Source organism: Synchytrium microbalum (assembly GCF_006535985.1).
Source record: "Synchytrium microbalum strain JEL517 chromosome Unknown SmJEL517_scf0069, whole genome shotgun sequence".
NCBI lineage: Eukaryota > Fungi > Chytridiomycota > Chytridiomycetes > Synchytriales > Synchytriaceae > Synchytrium > Synchytrium microbalum.
Window position 1 is genome coordinate 13,264 of NW_022158418.1, and position 14,495 is coordinate 27,758.

The following is a 14,495-nucleotide window of genomic DNA, read 5'->3' on the forward strand; positions in this document are numbered from 1 at the left end:
ACTTCCAAATTGGTTTCTTTTACGTCTTCATATATTGCACTAGAACGTTGGTCTCTATTACGCCTTCGTCGTATGTATCAAACGATATCGCTGCAAACCTTCAGGAAGGTCCCATGGTAACAAGCATCTTGTAACTAAAAGTAAACCACAAACCTGTGAACGTAGTCTAGTAGTGGAACGTAGTGTGCGAAGGCTTCTGCTCTCATCAAGCAGCATCTGGAAGGGCGAGGAAAGACTTGCAAAACGTGTAAAAACAGGATTCAATTGAATGGATGTCCTTTGTCACGTCCATTCAACGCGACTAGCTCCAACAGAACGTGACCGTTCCTTAGAACAAATGGATTGTTTTCCTTCGAGAGCTCAGAGAACCCGATCAACAATGCATGTCCAAGGATCAGGATCAAGTAAATGAATATTTAACAAGCAGTCTACCCGTTTCTATCAAGTCTTCATAGACCTTACAACGCCTTCATTCGGTCATTCACATCCAAACACCACATTTTACGAATAGAGCAAATGCAATGGAGGAGAGACTAGCAACTGATGACTCAGAAGTGATTATGGTAGATTGGCAACCACCGCCATCGCAAGAAACCAAAGCACCATCTACAGGATATGCAGTTTGGTATTCAGCAGCTCAGCGACTGATTAAACACGACATTCCTACATCCATAAAGGCCAAAGATGCCAACAAGCTCCAGCATCATGTAAACGACGCTATAAGCTGCCTGGAATGTATCTTGAATGGCACCCATCCTTTCCCGACAGAGCCGTCTATTGCTAATGTGCTGCTGCCTCCCAGATTCGAGGTCATTACAAGATACCATATAGCTAATCTGCTGATTACGTATACTAATTCGTTGGAAACTGCTGATGCTCATTTGCAGAAGGCTATCTTGATATTGGGCCAATCTCCAGTGCGTGTGGAAGATGCAGCTTGTGTTTTTGGTTGTGCAATCGAGTATTGACCCTTCTTCGCATAGATCCCGCATTCATTGGACTTGATCTTTTGTATCAAGAGCTTACAAATCACCATATTTGAGAGAAGGGATGTCCTGAAGGCCGCTAAAAAGATGCTCAAGGATATGAGCTTGGATGCTCACACGTAAGTTGAAGACTTTCGACTCGTACGATGCAGTTCATCTTATTCGTCGTACTGAACAATAAGTTTTAAAATAGATCGGAACGAATGGACTTATGGTATCTGTCTCAACTGAAAAGTGCTGAAATCGCCAGCTTGATGAATGATGTGAAGCAATCTCGGACATTACTTACAGGCGGGGCACTAGAAGCTCAGAAACGGGGCGATCTGGATATGCAGGCATGTAATTCGTTAATTATATAGATCGGTGCCCAAGTGTTTTAACAAACCAAAGTGTTAGGCAATCTTTGATATCTTGATACTCAAATACAACTTCGCAATGGTATCCAGCTCGAGACCCAATACAATAAAAGAATCCCTCGCTAGGCTACACCACCTATTATACCCTTCTTCTGAAAAGACCGAAATGGTTATTGATGATAATGGCGCAACAACCACAACACGAGAAGAAATGCCTCCCACCATTCAACAAGAAATATGGTATGTGGGCTGTGCCATGGACATTTTAAGTGAATTACAATGTGGACAGCCACTGGTAGCTAAAAACAAGATGGGACAAGTGTTGGTAAAAGTGGATGCAACTAATGCTGCTATGAAAGACACCATCGATACTGGATTTGTTACTGTAAGAATGCCATTCGTGGAGTTTGTCTGTTCCGCGAACTATCCACTCTGACCTTTTCTCGCCGCTTTTTTAGATTCAAGTTCGTGTGTCGAGACTTAGTCGTGAGACTCGACCACTCAAGTTTCAAATCTTGCCTCGACATTGCGTTAATGTGCTTTTGTGTTTGGTTGCTGGAGTATGTCGAAAGTGTCACGAATGTGAGAAGGCACACCGATATTTAGTGGAGGGGCTTGGAATTGTTCGTGGTACGTTCGCCGTGGAAACTTCTTTTTCCCAGTCTTAATAACCCCTCATCGTTTCTTTCAGGTCTTGTGGATATACCTGGTTGGCCATACAGACCGGTTTCACATTCTTTAGTAGCTTGATACTGATACTGATTGAAATCCTTTTTATTTTAGATAAGGTGGATGCTCTAGTTGGTTTACAGGCTCTTAAATGGATGCAAGAGATCAAGTTGTATCTTTTGAGACATGCAGCAGAGTGTTCGATACTGCTAGGGCACTATGAAGATGCTACCAAGGTAAAGTTTGTCCTCAAAACATTCTAAGCGTGGATACGAATGGAACTCATTGGCGTACGTCGTAATTTAGCACTTGATGGCCCTTACTCATGAGCTAGCATCTCGCCCATCACCGCCTCTCTCACAGCGTGCAGCATTAAACCTATCTTGGGGTATGCTCCATACAGCAACTGGAAATTCGGAAAAGGCATCGATGCATCTCGCTGCAGCAATGCAACTCTCGAGCGATGATCCAACGTTAGAGAATGATGTAGGCACGTTGGCCAAGGCTGCGCTAACACTGTTGTGGGCTTCGGATAACCAAGAGAAGCAAGATTTGGTATGGCAGCAAAAATCAGTTCGTTTGTGTACTACAACACTCGTTATATTGATTCTCGGTGTTTGGATTTACAGGCTGACGGCTTTCGTCAAGATTTAGCTGCAAGAGCAACTACGTCTGACGCATCTCCATACGAAAAGATGATTTCGTCATTGGTTCAAAGTATACATTATACCAATCCGCATCATGTTGGATTTCAGAAAGCAAAGTAAGGGCTTGTTAACCTGAATGTTCGCCAATTGTTTTGGTTGTCAAAGCAGTATGACTTGCGTCTCACCTCTCCTCATTATCAGGGCATTTTTGCTAGAAGCCATCAGGCAGACAGACGCAATCGGCATGCGCACATTCACTGCTACGGCTCTAGCGTTGCTAGGACAATTATTTGTCAGTACAGAACCAGAGCAAGCTGAAAAAATGATAGCGAGATCATTCAAGCTATATCAAAAGAACGGTAAAACTATGAATGAGACTACGAGTACTTGTGCTTTGACACTTTCAGGTTAGTGCCGCGTTTCATACCTTTTGAAGTTTTCAAGTATTTGCACATGTGATATGGCCCTTTTTCTTGGCATAAGCTCACACTTTTCAAATCTCTAGATTTACATAGTGCTAGAGGGGACACTGAACAATCTCAAAAGTATAAGAAGGAATACGAAAAGCATCTCAAAGCCACAGCAGAGTCAATTGAACTTGCTCAACAACTTATGGAATAGCTAGACTTTTTCATTTGGATTTTCTCTATGTTGTTCATATCGCTTGTTGTTCGTTACAGTAATTTAAGATGAGTGTTTTTAGTTGTACATATTCTAATACATATGTAGCAAGATTGCAAAATGCGAGGACGGATTTGTCTCGTCGGATACATCATTTGGTTTTGGAGCTGTCCCAAACAGGCAGCAGAGATGGAGCACGATTACCAGGTCTTCCTCTACTGGAACTACTACCAGTCCACATTTTATGCAGCCTCCAAATAACAAGCAGTCCAATACCACTCAACGTAATATACACAATGCTAGCAAAGCGTCCCTTTTCATGCGTACGTGTCATCACAATTCCTTTAAACACTCCTTCCTCATCCTCCTCACCACCAGCAGCAGCATTCTCATCCACTAGCTTCTCATCTACTACATCATCATCTACTACGACTGGCGGTACTTCTAAAATCAAATCAGGTTCAGACCCTAACGCTACATTAGGGCGTGCTCTAGTCCTCTCTGGCGGCAGTGGATGATTGACTTTTTCAGCTGGCAGTGGTTGTTTGATACCATCTGGCGATGGTGTTGTATGCAGTTTACGTGGTTTGTGGGAGGCCACTGCTTTTGGTACTGCGTTCACTATTGTTGGTGAGTGGATGGGAGTCTGGAGTGGTGTGCTTGGGGTGATGGATACGAGATGGTCGTCTTTTGTGGCTTGTTTATCTGGTGTTTTTATATCACTTGAGTGAGTTTCTGAGCTGGGTTTGGCTGCTTTCTCCTCTGACGGTACCGAGTCGGGTTTAGATAGCTCTTTCTCTTCTGATACTGAATCAGGGTCTGTTACAGATGATGGTTTTGAAGCCGTGATAAGTTTGACTGCTTCAGATGGTTGTTGGGATACTTTAGCATGTTCCTCTACTTCCTCTTTCTCCTCTGACTTTGAATGAGTTGCTGTAGCAGATGATGGTTCTAAAGGAATCTTCACTTTCACTGCTTCGGGTGGTCGTTCTGAAACCTTAACAGGTTTCTCTTCCTCCTCCTCCCCTTCGTTCTCCTCCAATACTGAATCATCGGCTGGAGCAGCTGATGGTTCTATTGCCGACTTCACATTTATCACTTCTGGAACTGTCTTCACGGTCGCTGCTTCAGATTCCACACTCGAAGTAATGGTGGATTCTACAGTGGGGGTGGACTGCTTGTTTCCCAACTGTTTTAAAATAAGAGACTCGATGTATTTGACCAGATGAGGTCCAGTATAATTGGCGTCAGGAAGATCTAAATAGATAATTGACATGAGCCTTTATATAGCGAAGTTTGTACTTTTGTTTTATCCAACCACGTCAATCAACACTTACATCGTTCTGCGAATAAACCCTCCTGGTAGTATCCAACACTTGGATAATCCGTCAAGTTCGGAAACACTTTACTACAGAATTCTAGAGTATCACTGCGATCTCTCTCGTGCGAGCAAACGAAATTACCCATGTTTAGATGCGCTATGTCACGGATGGGTGAGGTGGCGTTGAATGCTTCTCGGTATGAAGTCAAGAATCTAGTATCACGAAAATAGGGGGAAAAGCAAAGAATTAGCCCTCCGGAAGATGAATTGGATGCATACAGGTTGAAAAACTAACCGTTTGGTGTCATCGCACCAACTAGCACCAAACACGACAATGATTCTGGTGTTTTTGGCGACATAGCTACTCCAATTAGATTCTGTGAGTAGCAGCGGTTTAGATGCGGTTGATTCCGTGATTGTTTCATTCGTCGATTTTGCAGTTGATGTTGTTGTTGTGTCGTTGGTTGGTATTGATAAACACGTCGAGCCAGTGATAGAGAATGAAAGTATAGCTAAAAACGTTCCGATGGCCTTTCTTTCAAAACGTGATGATGCCTTCATCTTCTCATAGCACCGATCAACACAACAGAATCCAAGTTTACAGAGAAGAAGGGATCTCAACGTGATTTGAAACGGTCCTAAAGTATAAATCGACGTTAGATCTAAGGTATTTGAACTGTTTTCGGGACGATTTATAACTTAATTGTGAGGCTTACCACGTTATTTGAGATTCGATGTTTTGACAAAACTGTATTCAAACTAGATTGACTCGAGGATTATTGAGTTTCACGATGGCTATAAACGTCGGAATCCTTACTGGTACTGTCCTTTTCAAATCAATTCAAACCATGCTTCAGTCGAGAAAATCTAAATTCAACATCACACATCGATAGTGAGCGACCGTGTATCAAAAGGACAAGCAGAAGATCTCTCTGCTCCAGCATTACGAGCACGTGTTGAATCATGGCCTGATTATACAGTTACCCAATTGGCTACCGTGTCTGATTCGGTGCTTGAAATTCAACGAGTCATCAAAGACTGGACTGACAAGACAAGAGAAGATGCTGGTGTGCATTTGATATTATCTACTGGTGGAACTGGGTTTGGAGTACGTGATGTTACTCCTGAGGTATGCATTCAGTGTTGTCGCCAAAAAGACTGACAGCTTGACCCTACCTTATTTCCTCCAAACTCACGTATTTCTATTAGGCAGTCAAAGTACTACTAGACAAGGAAGCTCCCGGTCTAGTACACGCCATGATCTCAACATCTTTAACAATAACGCCACTCGCAATGCTATCACGTCCCATAGCAGGAATTCGTAAAAACACTATAATAATCACACTACCAGGAAGTCCCAAAGGATGCGTCGAGAACCTGGATGCCGTGAAGCCAGCATTGTCACATGCAATAGAATTGGCGCGTGGTGGCGGAGGTGATGCTACTCATCGTACCATGTTGGCTGGATTTAGTATCAAGGGCAAAACCGAACGTGATGCTTCATCATCATTATCATCATCATCACATTCTCATTCTCACGATCATGGTCATGGACATTCACACGATCGCCATCATGATCACCATATGTCAATGGATCCATCTGAACCTGTAACGTTACGACCACGGGAATCACCATATCCTATGATTAGTTTCTTGGATGCTGTCAAAATTGTAAAGTCACATACGAGGCTGCTGGATACCTTGACTAGACCTGTGAATCCGGATTTGGTTGGATATGTGTTGGCCCAAGATGTGTTTGCTAAAGAGGCTGTTCCTGGATATCGGGCATCAATTGTGGATGGATATGCCGTAATAGGTATTTGTGGCTTTGCTATATCGCATTTTTTTACCGCTATTCAAAGCGCGCCGTACTGAAAAGCTATTATAAACCTATTAGCATCTGACGGACGAGGCTCCTATCCAGTAGTATCCACATCAACAGCGTCCGCATCAACCGAAGAAGCAAAACCACTACAATCAGGTCAAATAGCTCGTATCACGACCGGTGCACCAGTACCACCAGGTGCAGATGCAGTAGTTATGGTGGAATATACTACCCTGGACAAGGTCTCTGATGATGGCAAAACAGAGCAAGTCGTGACCATTACTTCTCAAGCAAATGTTGGGCAAGAGATTAGAGAAATAGGATCTGATATGAAGATAGGAGAACGCGTGTTGGCTAAAGGAGAATTGGTTACTGCTGTGGGTGGTGAAATTGGTGTAGCTGCTTCTGTTGGTGTTCAAGACGTAAGCATCTGTGGATTGCGTGTCAGCGAAGTTTTTCGCCCCATTTAACAAAAACCGCAACTCTAGGTTCTTGTATATCGTAAACCAATAGTCGCAGTTCTGTCATCAGGCAATGAAGTTGTAGAGCACAATCATGCTGGTGATTTGTCATATGGATCTATACGAGATACGAATCGGCCTACTCTTATTGCTGCTATACGAGCTGCTGGATTTGAGGTGTTGGATTTGGGTATTGCTACAGATGAGTAAGTTGCGGGTGTAGCTAGTCCAATTTCAAGTCTTTTTTGCGTACTTTTTTTGGTCTTCGTTTAAAATCCTCATTTGATCGTTAGTCCACAAGAACTGGCAAATACAATACAAAATGGTCTTGAGAAGGCGGAAGTGCTGATATCAACGGGTGGTGTATCTATGGGAGAATTAGACCTGTTGAAACCTGTTTTGGAACGTCAATTGGGTGCTACCATACATTTTGGACGAGTGGCTCTCAAACCAGGGTAAAAGAATATATAGCGGAAATCATCACGATAGTGAAGTGCTCTGACTCACCATATCATTGTTATTTTTAGCAAACCAACTACGTTTGCTACCATGCCTGGGAAGACAGGTCAGGATCCGGAAAAGCTAATTTTCGCATTGCCTGGCAATCCCGTTTCTGCCATTGGTGAGTCTCTCTGCGCGTTCTTGTACAGCTTCGCGTGCCCTTATGCAGGCTTTGCTTACCAATGCCGTCGTTCGACTTAGTGACATTCTACCTGTTTGTATTGCCAAGTTTACGTCTCATGGCAGGTTACCCATCTTCTGATCTCCCCATTGTTCGTGCTGTGGTACGATGACACTTTACTGATGCACTCGATACGACAGTCGCTGACACCTTTTTTGTCTTTCGATCTAGATATCCGAGAAATTCCCATTGGATCCACGGCCTGAATTTGTACGAGCTGTATTAACAGCCACACCTTCATCTACGTCTAAAGAGAGTGTGACTATTGCAGCCGTGACTACTGGGATGCAACGATCATCGCGTATCATGAGTGTGAAGGCAGCAAATGGATTGTTGAAGTTGCCTGGAAGGACAAAAGAGAAGTCGTGAGTCTCTCTTGCATCGTTGTGGCAGATTAAGGAAAGAGTATTGACGCGATATTTGCGTTTAGACATGCTTCGCCTGGTGATGTTGTGGAAGCTATTGTAATTGGCGAGATTTCATTTCGCGAATAGATAAGCGGTCAGTGATGTCAAAACTTGTAAGATTAAATATAGAGCATTTACACGCGTTCGACCATGATATTACGATATTACATGTGCTTGGAAGTGTTGCTGGTTTCCTAGCCGTTTCGCCGCACTCCTGTCACCAAGTCATTCAAAGCTTACAGATTCCAAATCTAACTTCAAAACAAGAAACCCTCTCATAAGAAAGGAAATACATCAATACACAATGATTCGAGCACTAGGTGTCTCTCGCCCTCCCGAATCCACATCAACAACATCATCAGGAACGTCAAATGAGACATTTCCTCGAACATTATCAAATGGGTCAAGCAGCGGCGATTCAACAACTCCACGATCAGGTTCTAGCAATTTACCTGCTCTGCTTCATAAGGCCAAATCAGCTTTGAGCTTACGAACGACAGAGGCTCTCTTTGGGTACATTCAGCCAACAGTCTCAGACATTTTCGGTGGAGGGCCGATCGTTATTCCACCATTATTACGCAAGGTATGAATAGATGCTGCTGTCAGTTTGTGTCTCTTGTTGGCTGTTTTCGACACATGTCAAGGACTGACACAAATCATCTTTCAGATCTCTCTCAATCCTGACAATCATAATAGATGGCTTATGCATGGAAATCTCAAAGGTATCCATTTGAAGCTCCTATTTGGCTCGTTCGATTCAGTTTATCTGCATTATACTACTCTGCCGTCTTATCTGCTTCATACTACTTTAATGTCTTATTTGCTTTATACTACTTTGACGTGTTTGTTCACAAAATGTCTGTTTCTAGAAATTGACGACTGGCTGAAAGAACGTGAATCCATGGAAGTTTCTGTATACGCCGATCCTCGCGTTTGGCAGGGACAGGTCTGCTACGAGAGGCAGGATATTATACTCGAAATCAAGTCTAGCATGGAGTTTGGTGTATACACATTCATCTTGAGACCTGCAGGTAATCATGAGGTCATGATGCAGACTTGTTTTCCTTTACTGTCTGTTCTCGTTCTCACCTTCCTTGTATCTCACTCTCGTTGCGTTTAATTCACGTGCAACTCTTCTGCTTGTATCTCACCATCGTCACTTTCTCTTCATTTGTAGAATTTCCGAAAGACTATGATGAGAATGTATGGAAGCGAAGGTACTCAGACTCTGTGCCGATGCAGGTATGGACACTCAGCACCACAAGTCATTTCGTTTCCAATTTTTCAACCTAACACAAACCTCGTTCGGTAAAGGCAATTGCTCTCATCGCACGTGCAGTAGAAGCTGCACGACATCCGAATCTCGCTAAACTCACTCAAAACGAAATGATGATTGGATGTCTCTTGCTCCCACCATTAACACAACTCGGAGAAATCGCCGTGTTGTTACAGAGCAGGAAGTATCGACGCGGATATCACGATCTGAGGCATGCTCTCATGTCTCTTCGTGATCGTCATGTACCTGAAATAGGTGCAGACGAGAACGAGGCTTCGAATTCTCGAGCACGACAAGTGTTTGAATGGGCGAATGCTGGAGGGGCGGACGAGCCGTTACCTCAATATGAAGAAGGGTTGCCTCGTTATAGTAACGTGAGCTCTATCTCTCCAAGATACAGTCTCATGTCGCTTCGCCGATAAATGATCCAAACCATTCCACATCTCATCAGCCTTTGTATTTGTAGTTGTCACAGTATAATTTGTCTCCACTTCATCGATGTAATTTTGCATATATCAAAAGTAAAAGTATAGTCAAGTCAATGAAGTTTTGATGTAGGCCCAGCCTGCTGTTTCTGTTGGTTCAAACGCGGTGTGAACGTGCCGAAACACGACAATGAGCGCTTGAACGCAATCTTTAGATGTACATCATGCCCTTCGCCGTTTCTCTTTTCGTGTTTTCGATTGCCTCGTCTCGTCAACTCGTCCAATTTAGAAAATATAGATTAGTGTGAAGCTTCGATTTGCCAGACATCCAACGCTCCTAAGCTTAAGGAAGACAACGTGGCTGCACCAAGAGCCCATATGTATATGAGCGTGATATTAGATTTCCTCGACAGCATTGTATAAAACAGTCAGAATCAAATCCCAAAACCAGCAACTTGGACAAATATGACTGGAAGAGGCACTAGAGGCGGACGAGGCAGAGGACGAGGAGGAAATTCAAACTCATCATCGTCAACGCCTAATACTCCTTCAGCAGTACCCAATGCATCGCCTTCACCTGTGCAATTGCCATCAACTCCAAATGCTCATCCAGTAGGCGCAACCGCTTTACCTATTGGTCAAGTACGTACTGATAGTTGGGATCGCTTTATAATTGATTTATTTTAGTGTAGTCCGTTTCACTTTGCTCCATCTTCTCTCTACCCCTGTAGTTTCCACAGAATGGACAAGTTACAGATGCACTGATGTATCAACGAGGTTCCCAACCAAGGCAAGCTCAGATGCAACAAATCTTGCAAGTCCAAGCTGCTGTATCAGGTGAGTACACATGAACTCTGTCATTTGGCGATAGGATCACAGATCGTGAGAATCCATTTTCAAAATTTCTTTGTTTTTAGCTCAACAAGCTTCCATGCAAGCTGGTGGGCTAGATGCTAATATAGCCGCCGCAAACGCTGCCAACGCTACTGCCGCAGCCTCACAAGCAGCAGGTGCTCAACAAGGAGGCCCACGAATGCAAATCACACAAGAGCAATTCAATTCCTTGACACCACAACAACGCCTAACCTTACAGCAACATCTGATGGCTGTTCAAATGAATCCTGGACAACAGTTTGGTGCTATGGGAAGAGGAGGTGGGATGCCAGTTAGACCTGGAATGATGCTACCACAACAGCAAACTCCACAGAATTTGGCCAATAGTTTACAACTATTACAGTCAATGGCTGCTAGTGGAAGTAATACCAATCTAGCTGCTGCTGTATTAGCATCGTCGTCCTCCCCTCCTGCGCCAACAGTCGATGGTGTAAATCAACAAAACAATAATAGTAACAATAATATGATAATGACTGGTAATCCTGGTAATAATCAGCAACCACGACCTGTGCCAAGCCAGGTACAACAACAATTACAAACTCTAGTCAGGAATGGGCAACACCATATATTGAATGCCCAATTCCAACATTCGTTGACCAGTTATCAACAACAATTGGCTAGTGGTAAACTCGATAACGATCAACGTGCTGTAGTCTTGAGCAAGATTCAGCAACAGCAACAACAGTATGAGAAATTCAAAGTCACGTTTTATGATCCTGCCATCAAGGAAGAACAGCGATTACAAGCCGTTGCTGCTGCAAATAATGCTGCTGGTGGAAATGTCAGTAATGTAGATGTAAATAACGCTCTAGCCAATCTAGCCAATGCAACTGGTGCTGGTAATGTAAATATACAAGGAAATCCAGCTGGTAGTGCTGCTGCCATTGCCAGTGCATCAGCAAATCTGGCTGCTGGTATACTTCAACAGGCTGCTGCATCAAGTGCCTTCCAGGCTCAATTACAGGCAGGACAGTTCCAGCAGCACGGAGGTGGAGGAGGCAGTAATAGTAACTTGGCTGCCAATTCGATGGCTGCTGCCGCTGTAGCTGCCAACCCAGCTGTATTTGCTCGTCTCCAACAGCAGCTAGTCCAAAAACAGCAACAGCAACAAATACAACAATTATTGGCTGCTCAACGTGGTGCTGGAATGATACAACAAGGTACCAATAATACGAACAACAACAACACAGCACTAAATTTGATGCCAGGACAAAATGCTGCAAATGCTGTAGCTGCTGTCTTGTCTCAAGTCAATCAACTGACTCCTCAGCAAATGGCTGTACATATTGCTGCTTTTCAGCAACAGCAACAACAGCAGCAACAAGCCGCTCATCAACAACAAAGTCAACAGCAGCAACAACAGCAACAACAACAGCAGCAACAGCAACAACAGCAATTGAATGCTGTTGCAGCTGCTATTCAAAGTGGGAATACGCCTGGTAATCAAGCGGCTCTTGCTGCAACAATGGCTGCTTTGGGTGTTAGACCACATGTCCCTGGAGGTCCTCAGAGTCACATGCAAGGTATTTTCTATGGGAAAAAAACAATTTCTTTTTTCACGAAATACTTGTCGGCGTCTGTGATCTCTCCCGTACCACCCTAACTCTCCCAGCTCTGTAGGAATGATGCAACCAATACCTACACAGCTACCTCAACAACAGCAACAACAGCAAATCCAAAATCAACCCATGCAAGTAGTATCAGCTCCCGTACCAGCTCGAGTAGCACCACCCACAAATCCAGCCATGAGCTCTTCCCATCCATTATTCGCAGCCAGCCCCAGTTTATCTGGACGTCTTTTTACTCCTTTCCCAACACATGGTGGTCCACCTGCACCTGGAGCTCCACCACTTGGTATAATTATGCCTGGTAGTACTTCTGCGAATGGTAAAAGTGTCTTGACCCCGACGAAACGAACAGCTGAAGACGAGAAGCCTCCAATGGCGGTTGTGAATCGAGGCAGAGTCAAGAGGAGGATGAAGGAGTTGGTTAGGGAGCTGAATCATGATGTCAAGTTGAATTCCGAAGTTGAGCAGGTATGAAATTTGTTGCCAATGCAAATGATTTTTCTTTTGCTTAAGTCTCATCACCTCGCTCGCTTTTTTTGGTAGGCCTTGCTAGAATTGGCTGATGAATTGATTGACCAAGTCACTCAAACTGCATGTAAATTGGCTAAACATAGGAATTCTGCTCAAATTGAAGTGCGAGATTTGGCGATACCTCTTGGTAAGTGAAGCATCCGTAGACCACTTTGTCTCACTTTTTGCCTGTCCAAGACTATGTTACCCTCTCTGTCACTACTAAGGATTCGATTCTGCCTTGCACAACTTAACTGACAATCACCTTCTCTTCGTATTTTCAGAAAGAAACTGGAATGTTCGAGTTGCAGGCATTGGAACAGACCGTCCTCATCGTCGCTCTCAACCAAATCAAGCACACATAAATAGATTATCGGTCATTCGTAAAGCTAGAGATATGGCTCGAGACACCACGACGATTACAAACAACACTCTAGCAAATGGCCCCACACGAAGCTTGCAAGACAGAACAGATGTCTTTGTACAGGCCCTTCGAGCAGCCAATCAAATTGGCGCGACTAGTGGCAGTAATGGTCCCACGAATGAAGAGGCTCCTAGTAGTAGCAGTGGAGTGGTAGGAGGTGTAAATCTCGCTTCAACAGTCAGTACACCAGATGCAACTATGGCTGATGGTGTTGGAAATGGAAATGGAGGAGGTGATGATAATGAAGAGGGTGACTCTCAATGATGGCAAGGGTTGAGAAGAAACACCATCTGTATAGGAGCACGCATTTGTGGATTTTTTGGATAGAAAGCATTCAAGTTGAAAACAATACAAGCACTAGCATTTCCGCATTGATTTCATTCACTTCTTCGCGTAGATCGAGTGGGAGCGATTGTACTACTGTAGAGGGTTTCGATTGTCCAGTCGATTGTTCTTCTTGCTCCCTTTTCCTCCAAGCCCACTGCGGTTTCTGAATCAAAAAATTCAAACAGAAGAAGAGAGAGATGGCGTCTCGAGGCCGGATGCTATTCCTGGCAGCTATATTATACTGCTCTGGTCTAGTTGCTTCCCAGAACGCTTGTGGGAATCAGACGGGAGGTGGAGTCTGCGCCAGTTATAGGTGTGTGGTTTTGACCGTTTTCGAGGAGATGAGGCATCGATAGAGGGAGATCATTGAGGAACTTGTGTTTACAAGTGCATAGATGCGTTTAATGGCCTCTTTTGGTGGTGTTTAGAAAAAACCGTTCCACATCTTCACCATCGACTATTCGTTGTAGTGTTTCTCATCATATGTAATATTACTCAACGCTAATTGTTACGTTTCTCAATTAGTCCTTGCTGCTCGAGGGCTGGATTTTGTGGATCTACGGCAGCGCATTGTGGTAAAGTGACTCGTCTTGGCATCTTTCCGCAAAATGTCTTCAGAATCTGGGTCTAACTATCCTGATCCTGCAACATGTAGGCCTTGGCTGCCAGACTGCTTACAGTAACGGATCACTGGCTTGCTACGCTACACGACCTGGAGCTCAACGATGTGTTTCAGGACTATACAATTTCGACGCAAACACATGGATTACCAACGCAAATGCATTCAATGGAGATCCAAACTCGGCAGACTTCACTATTGATTCTGTGACGCTGTCATCTGTGGTCCCAGCTAGCAATAACTTACAAGTGTATTTAAAGTCTTCGGCTACTGTTGGTAGTGACGGGAGATATTATGGATTGAATTCGCTGTTGTCGTCGACGGCGTATCTCGGATATGGGTATTATGAGGCCAAGATTACGACTGCGGGTGTTAATGGAGCTGTCACCGCTTTCATCGGGATCGCAGACAACGGGGATGAGATTGACTGGGTAACCCATTGTTTCGATGGTCCCTTCTCAGATGCTGATCTTTTAT

At 44.0% G+C, this 14,495-nt stretch overlaps 3 protein-coding genes across 3 annotated transcripts; all 3 read left to right on the plus strand.

Moving 5' to 3' along the window:
• Positions 1–521: 521 nt before the first annotated feature.
• On the plus strand, positions 522–1,345 carry SmJEL517_g05972 (uncharacterized protein; the record flags this gene model as incomplete). The annotated part of the gene is made up of 3 exons (XM_031171898.1): positions 522–917; positions 984–1,105; positions 1,180–1,345. 3 exons carry the CDS (start codon positions 522–524, stop codon positions 1,343–1,345), a joined length of 684 nt encoding a protein of 227 aa, XP_031022123.1.
• A 76-nt stretch (positions 1,346–1,421) lies between these two features.
• SmJEL517_g05973 (uncharacterized protein) lies at positions 1,422–3,279 on the plus strand (the record flags this gene model as incomplete). Its single annotated transcript, XM_031171899.1, has 8 exons — positions 1,422–1,727; positions 1,801–1,972; positions 2,034–2,051; positions 2,126–2,247; positions 2,318–2,566; positions 2,641–2,774; positions 2,860–3,065; positions 3,164–3,279. The coding sequence occupies 8 exons, from the start codon at positions 1,422–1,424 to the stop codon at positions 3,277–3,279; spliced, it is 1,323 nt and encodes a 440-aa protein (XP_031022124.1).
• A 2,112-nt stretch (positions 3,280–5,391) lies between these two features.
• On the plus strand, positions 5,392–8,062 carry SmJEL517_g05974 (uncharacterized protein; the record flags this gene model as incomplete). The annotated part of the gene is made up of 10 exons (XM_031171900.1): positions 5,392–5,419; positions 5,494–5,729; positions 5,810–6,416; positions 6,498–6,847; positions 6,914–7,092; positions 7,180–7,341; positions 7,414–7,508; positions 7,589–7,671; positions 7,740–7,933; positions 7,999–8,062. 10 exons carry the CDS (start codon positions 5,392–5,394, stop codon positions 8,060–8,062), a joined length of 1,998 nt encoding a protein of 665 aa, XP_031022125.1.
• Between the last annotated feature and the right edge of the window lie 6,433 nt (positions 8,063–14,495).